Genomic DNA, 17125 nt, shown 5'->3' on the forward strand with positions numbered 1-17125 from the left:
ATTTAAAAGGCTATGCAGACATCTAGTGGCTATACAGTTTAGTATTACGGTTTTATTTTTATTATTATTTTTTAATTTCTTTAACATGTACAATTAAAAAATAAATATAGTTTATACACACTATTAAAAACTGTACACCATTTTAAAGTGTATACATTTTTTATAAGCCTACATGTCGAAATGTATGTGAAATTCTATATATTTCATCGACTGATCCGGGGTGTTAATTTCATTGACTGACTCTCGTGTTAATTTCTACATTTTCCAGTTAATTTTCTGAGATGGTCCTCACTGCAGAACACAAGATCCAGTGGGCGTGGTTGGATCCAGATCCAACTCCTCCCAACTTACATATACCTGAACCTACCCGTCTCCACCCCCTGATCCCTAAAACCACCCATCTCCACCCCTAAACCTACCGTCTCCACCCCTTAGATGTGGATCCAACTCCGCCCCCTGGATCTTGTGTTCTGCAGTGAGGGGCTACTGAATTTTCCACTAGAAAACTTACACACAGCTGCAGTCATGCACACCATGGAATTTTAAATCACTAACAAACACTACATTTTAGCTAACATAATGATTTCCGTGCTAGTCGTACCTGCACATGTTCAAGTTGGTTGAGTAGGCTTTGTTAAATCTGCCATATGCCTTGTGCTTTATATATATATTTTTACATTTGACCTTATTTGTATATTTGTATAGTTGTATTTTGTATTTAATCTGTATTTATGTTATCTGTATGGACCCAAGGGTCTGAGAGTAACGCAATTTCAATTCTCTGTGTGTATGTCCTGTACATGTGGAAGAATTGACAATAAGCAGCAGACTTGAACTTGACTTGAACTAAAGCAAGAGTCTTCATGCATATTTCCTTTATCCTCTTTGAAAACAAAATAACTGTGAAATTTCCAGACATGAAAACATTTTTCCCAGCAACGTCTCATTTGAGGAGAATAATTGTAGACGGGTGTTATTTGCGCACGCACCAGCAGGTGGCTCACGTGAGTCAACATATCAACAGAACCAGGATCTATGATGAAGCAGCACTAAATATAGCATTATTATGTCAAAATACTCATTTATTTCATTTTAAATGAAACCAAATGTAATCCTGATAGTATTTCCACTTTTTACAGAATGTAACTGTAATCTACGGATTACAGTTACTAGATTTTTGCATCCTGATTACGTAACGCCATTACATGTATTCCTTTACTCCCCAGCCCTGTCTATGAGACATCTCAACATGGGAGAGAGCTTGTGTTGGCATGTCATATTGATTATTCTGTTCGTGCCTGGGTTTATTTAATGTACGATACTAAAAAAATGGATGACAGAGCATCATAAGCCTTCTCTGTGTCTGCCGCTTGTTTCCTCAGATCGGCTTTGATGTGCTCATAGACTCCAGCTGTTTGATTGACAGTCTTGTTTTTGCTCATAATCCTGTAAGAGCAATTGTAGCAATCAGAGTATTATTACTGCATGACGTTCTTTGATGTTTCAGGGAGTTGACCATTCAAGTAACTCATTATTCTTCGCTGTACACTTTGCAAAATGAAGACTTAAGACATTGCGCTGAATTGCTATGAAAATGTTGGAAATGCACCATTAACCTGCTTATTAACAGTATTTTGCAGTATTGGTTTTTATGAAGCAAACTGCGGTTGTTTGATAAATGACATTTGACTGAATCCAGATTGACTGAGTTTATACAGTTTATAGGCAGTTTATCACTACACTTCTGGGTTTGAGTTTATGGAGCATTAGGAGTGCCACCTAAGAATAATGTAGGAATCAATCAATTTAATAATTCAAACAAAAGATTATTAGAGATCACTAGACATTGAGAACTGATTTGTTAGGTTTAACCACATTGTAAAATATGAATTAAACAGTTGTAAAGTCTGTGAATAAAATGTAGAAATGTATTAACTTAATAAATCAAGCAAAATGTAAGTAAATAAACTCTTTCTCACAAATGGAAAATAAAATAATAAATTAATAAATCATTTTTAATTTTACAAATAAAATAAAGCGTGAATTATGTTTATTTGTTTGTCATTTTAAACTATTTTCTCTTATTTTGTTATATGTAACCACGTTTTAAAGCAACTGTTTGGAAATGTTACATCAGCAAATAAAATATGAATGAAGTTGTTTGAAATATGTCTAATATGAAAATAAATATTTAAATATTTATGTAAATGTAAAAAACTAAAATTCTTAAAAATATTGAATAAATTATTTTTAAGAAGCCAAATAAATAAAACATGAAATAAATGTCTGTTTTTAGTAAATATAATATAAATGTAATAATGTTAAAAAAGTTAATTTATTATTTTATTCTTATATTTAACTATATTTTAAAATGAATGAGTGAATTAATTAAAATGAATAGAGTTGTTATATGTAATCACATTTTAAAGCATAAATTAAACAGTTTCTTAAATGTCTATTAATAAATAATTTTTCAATAAAACAAGAATTAAATAGTTTAAGATGCTAAGATGTGATTAAAAGATTATATTTTATTGCTATATTTAACTACATTTTAAAATGAGGAGTCAAACCATTTTTAATATATAAATTAATCTGTTAATTTGTCGATTTATTCATTTACCTTTTATGCTTGAATTATTAAATCGATAATTTATTATTTTGTCTCACGTTTAAGTGGCCTTTCTAGTCTTCTTCTTCTCCATATGCATTCTGTTCTATATAAAATAATCACCTTTTGGATATCAGTGTGATTCTTTTCATCATGTAAATCAAATTCCATGTTGAACAGGTTTGTAATAGTCAAGGCAGCTCCAGAGAAAGGTTTTATATTTCACAGCCATTTTCAAAGGAAATACTCAATATAGAAACCCAGAAATCACTTTATTTACGGAGTCAGTTACATGGCTGTGTGTTACATGCAGTCCCCAGACTGCTGCTGGAGCTACGCTAAACAGGTTTATCGGAAACCCTTCCACTGCTTCTCTGGAGCTTGTTGGATTTTCTTTAAAAAAAACAAAAAACTGTTTGCTCACTTTCAGATCTCCCCCAGTTTGCAGAGATTCCAGCTTCAGGCGAAAGTCAATTACATAACATCCGTGCTGTTTACAGATGACTCACGTTAGAGACACTGAGAGCATTTTGAACAGTCGTCACTGTTTCACTTTATACATACTAGGGTTGTGATGGTGAGGACATTTTCCCACTGGTTAATCGACGTGTGACAACACCGGTAATACCGGTATCACCGCGGGGTGATACCGGTATTTCCCTCTTTTCCTCGCTTTCCTTTGCTTTTAAATAGCTTGTAAAAGCAGCGTGCCCATTTTACATTCACTTTCAAATAGTGGCAATTCCAGTAAAGCAATTGTTCGTTTGAATTTTCCCTCTTTTCCTCGCTTTCCTTGCTTTTAAATAGCTTAAAAGCGCCGTGCGCATTTTACTTTCACTTTCGAATTAGCTGCAGTTCGGCATCAATTGCTTGAATGCAACAACAAAATACAACGTCAAACTCACTTTAGCCTATATATAAAACATAGAACTTTTATTAACAAAAAAATAAATAAAAAATACACCATGCTATAGGGCAGGCAATGCCTAATATAAAATAACAAATAACTTGCATAAAGTTTAAATAGGTATACAAAACTGGAACTAGGCTAAGTAAACATGTATAATATATAACGAATAAATAAGAAACGTAGAATGTTTATTAGCAAAACGAGTAAGAAAGCTTGGAGGCACACCTTGATGTCAAATAAAATAAATAAATGACACAAAGTTTAAATAAAGTAAAAATCAAACAATGTGGAACCAATTAAATAAGAAACAAATGTTTTTAAAAAACTTCCAAAATCACCTTAGATAAACGGCAAAAGTCAACAAGATTTTCTAAATCCAAAATACTGCCAAACAGGCGCTTTTGCATTTCGTTTCGAAACTAAATCATCCGCGATCGTCTTGCCTGTCTCACCTCACTCTTCTTGTCAGTCAGCTCGACTCACTCTCCTCACTGGAGAAATGAAATCTGATCTGTGATGCGACTGCATTGAGCAGCCGCGTTCAATTTTTAATTGTAGTGTGTGTTCTTTTACTGAACTAAATGATTTTTATTACTATAAAAAAATCAAAACAACGGTGGGGGTCGGTGGGCAAGTGACATAACCGGTGTTGCGGCTTAACACCGGTATCACCGTCAGCACCGTCTATCGCGGCAAGCCTAATACGTGGCAAATCAGGGTAATAAAGCATCCCCTTATGAAGCGTCATCCTAAATATCAAGAAGGAGCGATATCAGAGTCTAAGCAAGCGCTGTTCAACACAAACTCGCAGTACTTTGGTTGGGGTGAGCTTGTCAGGGCTGAAGCAGCTTATGGCTGTGCTGGGTGACAGAATGAAACTCTTAAATGGCCTTTCAGTCCACCAGGGGCTCTGTCTCTCTCCCTCGGCCGCAGCCTCCCCCGACGTCACCCTGATGTATGAGTCTCCTCATCCTGCGTGGCAACCAGGCAGTGCACTCAGTTAGTGATGGGACTCTGTGATGCAGCCAATAGACACTGGTGCTGGATCTGGTCAGCCGAAGCATAAATCAAAATGAAGGCATTGAGGTTTGGGATTATTTACGCTATGAACGTATATGAGATGGATACTATAAATTCTTGTTTGAGTTGAAGAATCTGAGGGTTTTTTTGTGTGTTCTAGTTTGTGATGATGTGCCAGCTTTGACACAATATGCCGGCGTAGGTTGATACTGACAAATGCAAACCGTTGTGGTAATCAGCAAAAAAATAATTTTTGTTTTCAAGTAAAAATGTCTGAAAAAAAGTATTTTTTAATTATTTGTTAATTATTTTCAATTTTATATGCTGATAATTCATCAAATAAATCACAATTAACAATTCAGTGTGAATGTATTTATAGAGTATGTAAAATTATTTACATTTTACAACAGTAATATTGTGAAATTTTATTTCAAATTTAATTTTTTTTTTTTTACAGTTTTCTATTTTATTATATTTCAAAATGTAATTTATTCTTGTGATGCTGAATTTTCAGCATCATTACTCCAGTGTTCAGCGTCACATGATCCTTAAGAAATCATTCTAATGTAATGATAAAAAAATGTTTTTATATTATTATTAATGTTGAAAACGGTTGTGCTCCTTAATATGGTTACACTTTTTGAAGAAACTATGATGCATTTTTTAATAGAAAGTTCAAAAGAACAACATTGAATTGAATTATTTATTTTTTTAATATTATCAATGTCTTTACTGTCACTTTTGATCAATAAATTCATCCCTAAATATAGTTTATATATTAGTAAGCTTTTAATTGAATTTATTATATTTTTATCATATAATAATATATAATTAAATGCAATGGAAATATATTGAAAATATATTGTTTTATTATGCAACTCTAGTATATTACAGTATTGTGCATCCCTAATATATGCTACTTCATTCAACTTTCAGTTTAGTTGAGGGCCAATAAACTTAACATTTCTTGTTATATGCACAATTGATCAATTTGGAATGGCAAAATCTCAAAATTATTTTTTACATAAATATAACATTTATTATACAGTTGCAGTATATATGCACCAACCTTCTTAGTTTTTTACACATATTCTTTAACACATAAAATCTATCTATTAAAATGTATTTAATTGATCTTGGTGTGATCGTGTTTGTTTGTCCTCACTGTAGACCAAGTCAAAAACAGATTACGAAAAGGTTCTTTTTGCAGTGCAGCACTAGCAGCATGAAATGCTTTAAAGGATGACAGTGTTAGTCACAGTTAGTAGCTCGCTGCCACGTCTGACCCTCTGTTTTAAAGCCCTAGGTTGAACTGATTCTCTGATGCAAATATATTCCTGAAGCGTGTTCTGTTTACTGCCACCCTTCTAGCGTTTCTCTGACAGGTCAGCACATGGACATCAGAAGATCAGCTATACAAGACTGACATGATGGACGTGAAAGCCAATAGAAAGGGCATTTAACTGTGATTTGTTGGATCACCAATTTGTGACCTGCCAATAGTGAATGTATTGATTTTCATTTGATCTGATTGAATTGAATCCGATTGACTACAGTGATTATTCCTACAATAAATCTATTATTATTATTATAAATACTACTATGAATAATAATAATTAAAACAATAACATACATAATTGTCATTATAATTAGTAGTTATTTAGTAATACATTTTTTAATTAATTCATTAGTAGTTATGATATTTAGTATCATTGAGATACTATTAAAGTTTTTAAATTTTTACATTTTCCGTTTTAACCTCAATTTTAGTTAACGTTTTATTAATTTTGTTATGTTTTTGACATTCTTAATAGTTCTTGTTTTTAATATATGTCTAGTTTTCATTCATTTTTATTTGAGTTATTTTAGCACATTAAGTTAAACTACATTAAAATGAGAAATGGTATACAAAATTGTGTATTTTATTTTATTTTATTTTATTTTATTTTACTTCCAAATAAAATAAGTAACAAATTTCTAATTCATTAATTAATAAATTTTTTGTTTTAAATTTTGGTTTCAGTTTTAGTTAACTCTAATAACCCTGGTTAGGATCCCATCGTGGTGTTGATTTCTGCTGAACAATCCTAATATATACCATTTCATCAACTTTTCAATTAATTTTAAATAAAATTTAATTGATATCAATTGATACAGAATATTTATGAATCAAAAGTGAATATGGAATCAGTTTGGATACCCAGTCTGTCTCAAAGTACCAGGTTATAATGCTTTTTGTTGCTACTTCATTGGGAGTTTTTCAGTCAAATGTACGTTTCTTCCTCCAAGTGAAAATTCACCTTACCTGCCCTGGTTTCCGAAGGCATTTGATGGCATTCAATCCATTACGGTTCACCTGCGATGTGATGAATCACAGGTTTAATCACTCAGAAGAAGCGTTTCAATGATTGAAGGGCCGTTTCCTGCATCGTGTTCAAAAGCGCAGTGCCTCATGTTTGCTGGCCAAACCCCCAGGGTTGTCCCATATAGGCTCATTCACTCCAGCGAATATTTATGAATCAAAAGTGAATATGGAATCAGTTTGGATACCCAGTCTTTCTCAAAGTACCAGGTTATAATGCTTTTTGTTGCTACTTCATTGGGAGTTTTTCAGTCAAATGTACGTTTCTTCCTCCAAGTGAAAGTTCACCTTACCTGCCCTGGTTTCCGAAGGCATTTGATGGCATTCAATCCATTACGGTTCACCTGCGATGTGATGAATCACAGGTTTAATCACTCAGAAGAAGCGTTTCAATGATTGAAGGGCCGTTTCCTGCATCGTGTTCAAAAGCGCAGTGCCTCATGTTTGCTGGCCAAACCCCCAGGGTTGTCCCATATAGGCTCATTCACTCCAGTGCACCTGTATCTCATACCTCTACTCACCCTGAGAGCTGTTTACTCCATTCAGACATTAGCGATTCAGTGCACAGAGCGGCACTGGGCTTCAAGGTTGGACTGACCCCTGACCCCCCGTTACTGAGTGTCAGTGAGGCTGCAGGCCATTACAGGCAAATTTCAACCCTTCAGCCCCGGCACTCATCAATGCTTCAAATGCTTCCACAGATGATACACAAGGGCAGGGCCTCTGTGTCAGACTTCATCCAGCTTCAACCCGCAGAGAGTCATTTGTGCTGACTGGAAGTATATTTCAATGCTCGTTTCTTTTCATTAGCTTACCTGTTTCGCCTTTTCCAGCTTGGAGAACTTCAAATCTCTCTGCTGTTTGGTGGGGCAGTACTTTTTTATCTCTTGATGTTTGATCTGTCGTTCATTTAAATGAGTTACTATCAGATTTATTTGCAAGGAAGTTACACTTTAGTCCCGTCCCAAACTCACGGCGTTGGTTGAATCAATCTTACTGTGTCCGGCTGCTCTGTAGATGCATATTAATGAAAAAAAATTAAAATAAAGTATATCAAATGGCACCAAATTCACCAAAAAATGTTTATGTATTTACAGAGTGAATATTTCAATGTAAAAAAATAAAAACACACTTCAATTTGTCATTAAAGATTCAGTGATTAGCATGAACTTTTTAAAGTTCAGTTCTAAATTTCTTTTTTTGAAAGTCTTTATTATTCAAAAGGAAATAGTAGTAAAATAATTGGTAATAATTAATAATGAACATACAACATATTAAAGTATTTATATTAAATAAATATTTAGTTAAAACAACATAAAAATAATATAGAATTAGCAATAATAATTATAATATATATAGTAATATCATGTAATATATATATAATAATAGTAGTAGTATAATAGTAACAATTGGTAATAATTGTAAAAAAAAGTATTTATTAAATAAATGTATCTGTATAATAATAGTTTTGTGTAAATTATTAGTTAACTATATAATGTTAATAATTTAAACTTAGTAATTATAATATAGAATAATATTTAATAACAAATTATTATATTATAATATAGAATTAGCAATAATAATTATAATATATATAGTAATATAATAGTAGTAGTATAATAGTAACAATTGGTAATAATTAATCAAGTATTCATTAAATAAATGTATTTGTATAATAGTTATTTTGTATAAATTATTAGTTAAAACTATATAAATAATATTCATAATTTAAACTTAGTAATAATAATATTTAATAACAATTTGTTATAGTATATTATATTACTATTAGTAATAAACTATTGATCTGAAATGAATAAATTAATAATAAATATGTATTAGTAATAACAAATCAATATAGATAATTGTTATATTATAATTATATAAATATATAAAAAATTATAGATGTTTCCATGTGTGTCTATGCATACTTAGATCTATTATTATACATTCTTCAAGCAAAAAGTTGTATTTTTTCTGTTACATTTTAAAGCTGTTGCCACTATAGCATGTTAATGGCAAATAGATATTTGGGATAGAGTATTTGGTTTAGGTTTATTTTGCTGCATCACTGATTGATCTCCGTGAATATGGTTTCTGCACGCTGTTGTTGATATGATTCTGGTCTGAGTATGTCTGGAGCATCAGTTGTGAGGGCTTTGTTTAGCAGGTGGGAATGTCAATCCAATCCAAGTGATCCAAAGAGATGCTGCTGACGACTTTAAAGCAGAGAATTCATGAGGAGATGAATGAATGGAGACAGCGAGAGGCTAAGAATGAGCTGCTGTGGATGGGAACTATGAAGTAAAGCCTGAGCAGCGCTCTGAGAGGCAGTTGATTTGCTTTGACAGGGAATTGAAACAGGAGCCTCTGCAAGTGCAAAACAGTCGTACGTGAGAGATTGTTTCACATGGAGATGGTTTCACGGGAAGATGATAAAAGGAGGTAATCAAGCAGGTAAAGCATTTTTCATAATCACATCAGCCATAATCGCATGAGAGTGAGCGGAGAGAGAGAACCTAAGCCAGTTTCTATGCTCTGGTATGATCAGATTTACCCCATGGATGTATTTAATCAGGGCTCTTCAGGTAGTCATCTGAACAGATGTAGTAGCCAAGACAGATCAGCGCCCTGTCAATGTCATTTCGCTTCAATATATTTTGTAATATGATAAAAGCTCTTTGAGGTGAAGTGTGTAATTTCTTTGCCACTAGCAGGACCCCCCAAAAATACTGTTTTCAGACAGGTTTCTTAAACACAGGTTTCTTATTTATTTATTTGTTCATTTATTCAATAGTTAAATTTTTGTATTTGTTCATTTACTTTATTTGTTTTTTTGTTTTCTTTTACATTTAACAATTAATGTAATTTTATGCTATTTGTTTTTACTTTATAAATATTTATTCTTTTTTTTTCAAATTGTGCAACCTGTTTGACTAGCTTGGTTTAGTTTCCTTTGAAACTTTGAAAATATTCATATATAAATATTTTGCATATCTCCTGCATAGAGTCAGTGCCACTTTTTGAGCAATAAAGCCTACTTATAGTTGTCTTAGCATATTATCTTGGAAAAGGAGAAGTATTTAAATATTGAAAAAAATATTCACTGGACCATTAAGCAAAGAAACCGCCTTATCTTCCCTATAGAACATTTTTCTTTTGATTAAATCATTTTAGTTGAATTAAATCTGTGAATGAAAGTGTATCAATTTGTAATATAGATGAAGATGTTTATGTCATTGCTGTTAAATCTTGCCATTAAATACATAATGTTTGCATAGTGTTTTTTGGATGTTGTAAACTGATAAGATTTGTTCTCCAAAAGAAAGAGATCCCGCCACAAATAAGGAGATAACGGTACATTATTTCCATCTGATTATTAAGATATAAATATTCATGATGCATATGAATATCAGCAAAGCTTCCGTGTAATTTCCTCTGTGTCATGTTTAGCCTTTTGTCAGCATACAGATGCAGGAGTTTGTGCTTTTGAAGTGCCTCTGTCAGCGCATTCTGTTTCCCTGGACATCTAAAAGTGCATTGTCAGAACACTGAAATCACTCCTCCATAGAGATTTCTGAGATGATCCACACAAATCTGTAATCTCACAGATGGATGAGTACATATAGAACTGGTGAATTTGGTAACGGTGGAGACCAATTCTAAATTATAGTTGTTGTCACAAGTTTTGTTCCATGAACTGAACAGGAATGTTAGCTGTTTGCGATTAATCGATTTGACAGCCCTTATATTTAATTCTATTGGTTTATTTTCTTTAAAAATGGATTTGCCATCAGTGCTAGGGTATTGTCAAAGGTTTTTGATGTAAATTTGGTTACTAAGGTTGTTTTAGTGCATTGCTACAGTATGTGGTTGTTAGATGGATACTTCTAATTATTATTCGTATTGTACTAATGTTAACATGCTACAATAATTGACAGTTCAAAAAAGGCCTGTTGCTTTGTACAGCTTATGCACAAAATATCTTCTCGGCATTAGGCCGTCATCTCAGGGGAGCCACTGAATTTGAAAATGGATTCACAGGTACTATATTTAGATCCATCGCTGGTGAAATGATGTTCAGGTGAATATCCTTGAACACAATGTGTCATTGCTGTCTGCATATTACATAAGCTGTGTGTAATGCACTCATCTCTCATTCCCAGTCTCTCTCTCTCTCCCTCTCACTTAGTAAAAATATGAGTTTTGTCTTACTTTCATAATTCAGCGGTACCTTTACCTCTCTGAGCAGCATATATGGTCTGTCATATTAGCTCTAGAATCAAAATGGACTTTTCTTGTTCAAAGAGTTCACACTAGCCTAGAAATACACTCCAAACTTTGATTTTCAGATCCGAGGTCATGCATATCCGTCTTCTGAATCTGAAATGAGCTCCTTGACTTCATAGTAGAAAAGTGTTAAAGTGTCCCCCGAAAAAAACAGATAGATGCTTTTATCAGCACTGGCTTGAAAGCTTTCCATATTATATAAGCAAATATGCAGAAGCTAAAAATCTTTCAAATCTGCTTTAGTCGGAGACGTGGCCCAGGGGCTACAGCATGTGCTGCTTGTGCAGGTGTTAGGAGTTCAAATCCGGCTCGTGTCAGTTCCCGATCCTGAGTTAGACCAGCAAAAGGTGCTTTGCTGGTGTAGCTGGTCTCCAAGCAGGTGTTTAGTGGGTTAAACTGGTCAGCCAGCTGGTCTGCAATCTTCACCAGATGAAAATGTGTCCAGAAACTCTGTATAGTGCTCAAAATAAATGCTTCAGCTTTTTGCTGTTAAAATGTGTTTTATTTTGTAGAATGTGTCCATATTTTATTTATGATTGGGGATATTATGGAAATTATAATGAAAAGGATGTAGGAAATTGATCTCAGACAGTTTGATTCATTGTGATGGAGTCAGTTTAGCAATTGTATGGCAATAACAGCCAGAAAGATGTCTGATTGGACTATTGTTGTTCCATATGGGAATGATAATGCTTTATCCCAGCACACAGCTTAGCTTCTGTATGACTGACTGAATCTCTGCTGTTCTGTTATATATACTATATGTATGTGATTCTGAAGGTTTCTGATTTTCTCAGCAGCATTTTCATATTTTATGTCTCCTTGGTTACAAGCTGACTGTTATTATTGATTAAGATCATTAGCCTTCATCTGATGACCCATACTTTACATCTGTGCTTGCGCTGTGAAATAAAATAAAATCTCGTTATTAATTACCCGCCTGATTAATCTTAAATTGTTCTTTGAATTGCCAGAATTAATAAGAATGCTAAATTAAATAAAACTAATTTCAATGCAATGTCAATTTTCTCAGAAATGTGAAATGATTTTTGGATTTAGGTAGCTTCATATTTTAATGGTTCACATGCTCAAATATTTTCCCCTTGGCATTGAATAATAAATGTCTGTTTATCACCTGATCATTGGTCATTGCATTGGCATGATGGAAAGGTCATTAAAGGGATAGTTGACACAAAAATGAAAATTCTGTAATTAATTGCTCATTAATTAATTAATTACTCAATTGTTGAAAAAAGTTGTAATTTTTGTATTCTTTGTGCACAAAAAGTATTCTCGTAGCTTCATAACATTACTTTTGACCCACTGATGTCACTATTTTTCTGAGCCTTGAACATGTCAGTTACGTTGCTGTCTATGCAGGGTCAGAAAGCTCTTGGATTTCATTGGAAATATCTTAATTTGTGTTCTGAAGATGAACGAAGGTTTTATGGGTTTGGAACGGAGTTTTCATTTTTGGGTGAACTATCCCTTTAAAGCCAGTCTGCAAAAGCAAACAGCAGGGATGGACTTTTTCCTCTCACTGGGAAGTTCACAAGCTCAAAGCTGGATAATTTTTTTTATCCAGACTAAGATTTTTGTGAAATCAGAGATGATTTGGTTGAGAGCTCAAGGACTGGATTATGATAACGTTGCTGAATATGCGTCTTGCAAATCCTCAGTGCCTGATTTCTTAAGAATGTTTGATTACCCTCAGAAGACTCAGCCTCAGTTAATGCATTAATTATGCACCCAATTTACATAAACAGTCAATATGGAATTTGCAAATAACACTTTGCGAGTTTTCAGAGTTACTTTATTGTCTAGTGTTTTGTTTAACTGACTGTTCACTCTTATTTGGTTTTAAATGCTGCTCTAGAAATGACCAGAAAGTACCATAGTGCTACCATTTTTATTTATTCCTGTGATGCAAAGCTGAATTTTCAGAATCATTACTCCAGTCTTCAGTGTCACATGATCCTTCAGAAATCATTCTAATATGCTGATTTGGCATGCTAGAAAAAAAATCTTATTATTGATGTTGAAAACAGTTGTGTTGTTTAATAGTTTTGTGGAAAGTAATTAATATAATAAAAACATGCATTTGTTTTTTTTTTTGTTTTTTTTAAACAGAAATATTTTGTAATGTAATAAACACTGGCACTACTCATAAATCTGTTGAATTCAGAATACTGTAAAATCTGGCTATATATATATATATATATATATAATTAAATTGTATGTGTGTGTGTGTGTGTTTGGCCAATTAATTTTTCTTAAACTTGAGAGGAAAATGACCAAGTCTGACCGTGGTAAGTACCATGGTATGTGATTATGATAGTTTTAAGGTTGTTTGCTTTTACCATGTGAATCTATTGTATCATATCTTACCATCATACTATGAGAGCACGTTTCTGTAAGGCTGTATTTTGCTTAGTCTTGTGAATAGCTTAAATATTCTGATAGACATGATGTGTGTTTTTTTTTCTGCAGGCACAACAAGACAGCCCAAAGAGGGGGAGGTCCCAGGTGTGGACTACAACTTTGTGAGCATTGAGCGGTTTATGGAATTAGAGAAAAGTGGGGCTTTGTTAGAAAGTGGAACATACGAAGGTAAGTGAAATACACTGTTAAACCTCAATAAATGATTACCTCTCAAAATAAAGCATATATCACACCAGTTACACCATTGAGGCCTGGAATATGAATTTCTTTAAATTTGCTCGATGTTACCGCAAGAAGGAGCACGTATATCTTTGACATTGAGCAAAGGTATTTAGAAGTAGTGCAGTTTGGTCTCTTGAGAGCTGACACTGAGGTGTGTGAACTACTTCCAGACACAGGTTGTTTTTCTCTTCACGAGGCGAGGAAGATCCTTCCCATGACTCTGTGAGGCACAGCATTATAACAGCTTCAGTGGTAGACACATTGAGAATAACTTTATATTAACTCTAAAACAGCAGAGAAATACAAATTTGAGATTTTTGACGTTCATATGACGTTCTTATAATCTTCATATGTCAGTAAAGAAATGTTTTATAGTTTCGATAAATTACATTTAATGGAAATCAAATCAATTATCGGTGAATATTAGAGTGATTTTCCCCTTATTTTTAAATGAACTTCGCAGTCATCTAATACTCATTTAAAGTTCATCTTAATTTAATAACACTGTTCAATGTAATCTTCAGCAAGATTCAAAATGAATATCCAATATCCATAATACTATACACTGATGTGAAGCTTTAATTAACTTGTAGCACTTTTTAAATTTTTTTTAAATGTATTTATTATTTTTTAATGGCCAGAATTGTATTATCAGTGTATATCCCTAATATTGAATGACATCAAAATGATTGCCTCATTAGTTATTAGCTTTGAGATCATGCTTATGCTAGTGTCCTGTGTTTCTGTTTCAAATAAATGCTGTTCTTTTCAACTTTCTATTCATCAAAGATTGCTGAAACAATTGTATCGAGGTTTTTACTAAAATATGAACTGTTTTTAACATTACTAATAATAAGAAATCTTTCTTGAGTAGCAATTCAGCATATTAGAATGATTTCTGAAGGATCATGTGTAACACTGAAGACTGGAGTAAGGATGCTGAAAATTCAGCTTTGTCATCACAGGAATAAATAACATTTTAAAATATATGAAAATAGAAAAAAGTTCATTTAAATTGTAATAATATTTCATAATATTACAGTTTTTTCTGTATTTTTTTATCAAGTAAATGCTGCCTTGATGAGGAAAGAAGAAAAATTATGTATGCAAATTTTTGTCCAATTAAATGCTCCCCTGAATGAGAATATACCATCTGTCTCTGACTAACAATAGCTAGCAACAAATCATGGTTCACGTCAAAACAGTAAAAACAGCTGTTTTTAATTTAATAGGATATGTGAATAGAAGTCAGCACAATATATAGGTATTCTGGGTCACAGGCTGTAATTTAACGGAATCTATGAACTTCACCTCTTCTGTTTCCGTCCCCACAGACCTGCAAATTAATTCCTAGAGCCTTGCTGTAACCACACAGGAGCTCAGTTTTTAATCATTAAACAGATTTCCCTGGATACACATGATTTCTTTTCAATCTTGAATGAAACGATTGAGTCGTCGGTGAACGAGGGTGTCGAAACGCTAAAGATCACACCGAAAAAAAAATAACTCCAGCGAAGTTATTGAAAACATGATTGAATAGTTACTTCAAGTCAGACTTCACCTTTTTGCATGCCAAGTAACTGTGAAAGCAGTTTTTCCTAGTTGAAGTCCCAAAAATGTGTTTTCTGTTGTTTCTAGATAACTACTATGGCACGCCAAAGCCTCCTGCCGAACCCACGCCGATGCTGTTTAATGTGACGGACCAACTCTTGCCCGGTGCCCGACCCAGTGCAGAGGGAAAAAGGAAGAGAAATAAGTCCGTCAGCAACATGGAGAAGGACAGCATTGAGCCACCAGAAGAGGAGGAGGAAGAGAGCCCCGTCGTCAATGGCAACGGCATCGCCATCACACCAGGTTACGACCTACCATTGTTACTGAGATAGTTTAAACTGACCCAACTGAGTCAATTATGAATGTGGGCTTCACGGCCCCTATGACTCGTTTCTAATGAAAGATGTTTCAGACCAGAGTATGATGCTTTATTTAAATTTTTCAGTTGTTGCATAACTCCAAGATGAGGTTTTGAATCATACTTTTCAGGAAGGAGCCTTTACTACTTTACTAGTAAGACGTCTCATCCTTTTAAAGTGGAAGCACGTCTCACCCCCTTCCATGTCTAAAAGAAGTGTTTACTTGCATTAAATTGGAAAAAATTTGACTGTCACTCACTGGTTCGTTAAAGACCTTTGACAAGGTGTGGCGCCCCTTTTTAGATTATCTGCTGGCTAACTGTCTTGATACTTAAGCTGAGCATTAATATATAAACACAATTTTTATTTATGTTTTTTAAACATTATAAAAAGTATAGTTTTTTATTATTATTAAAAATGGATTTATTTATGAAAAAATTTTAACCTCTGTTTTGTTTTTTCCTTTTTTTTCTTCTCTCTCCTTTTGGACACTCAATTTCTTGTTAACTGCAATGAATTGAGAATTTATTATAGTTTAAATGTATATTAAATTCAGTTAGTGTTCACTTTAAAGTAGGGCTGGACGATATGGTCAAAATTTATATCACGATATATTTCTTAATTTCGGTCGATACGATATAATTCCGATATCGATATGAACACTATTAAAAACGGCTAAGAACGGCCACAACAGATGTCTGTACCTACAAATTTATGAAAAATTAATTTGCCAACTCTATGAAACCTACTCCTATAAAACTATATAATATTTTAGGGAAAAAATGGCGCAAATAAATAAATGTTCACCTTTTATTGGTATTTAGCCTTCATACAAACAAGAAATGTGAAATCACTGTCAAATAAATCTCAGACTCTCCTTATTAATATTAATATTTTTTACTTCAAACTGTAGGCTAACATACCAGTCAAAAGTTTTTGAACAGTAAGAATTTTTATGTTTTTTAAATAATTATCTTCTGCTCACCAAGCCTGCATTTATTTGATCCAAAATACAGCAAAAACGGTAACATTTTGAAATATTTTTACTATTTAAAATAACTGTTTTCTATTTGAAAATATAATTTATTCCTGTGATTTCAAAGCAGAGCTTTAGCATCATTACTCCAGTCACATGATCCTTCAGAAATCATTCTAATATTCTGATTTGCTGCTCAAAAAACATTTATTATTATGATGTTGAAAACAGCCGAGTAGATTTTTTTCAGGTTTCTTTGATGAATAGAAAGTTCAGAAGAACAGCATTTATCTGAAATAGAAATCTTTTGTAACATTATAAATGTCTTTATCATCACTTTTGATCAATTTAAAACATCCTTGCTAAATGAAAGTAATAATTTCTA

At 33.1% G+C, this 17125-nt stretch overlaps 1 protein-coding gene across 1 annotated transcript in view; it reads left to right on the plus strand.

Moving 5' to 3' along the window:
* LOC107574163 (membrane-associated guanylate kinase, WW and PDZ domain-containing protein 2-like) overlaps positions 1 to 17125 on the plus strand; it is a 106999-nt gene that overhangs the window by 41707 nt on the left and 48167 nt on the right. The window contains exons 3-4 of the mRNA XM_016260629.1: positions 13681 to 13800; positions 15493 to 15708. Coding sequence (XP_016116115.1) covers positions 13681 to 13800; positions 15493 to 15708 — 336 coding nt within the window. The remainder of the gene's footprint in view (positions 1 to 13680; positions 13801 to 15492; positions 15709 to 17125) is intronic.

The sequence above is a fragment of the Sinocyclocheilus grahami genome, unplaced genomic scaffold, assembly GCF_001515645.1.
Source record: "Sinocyclocheilus grahami isolate Dianchi unplaced genomic scaffold, SAMN03320097.WGS_v1.1 scaffold31.1, whole genome shotgun sequence".
Classification (NCBI taxonomy): domain Eukaryota; kingdom Metazoa; phylum Chordata; class Actinopteri; order Cypriniformes; family Cyprinidae; genus Sinocyclocheilus; species Sinocyclocheilus grahami.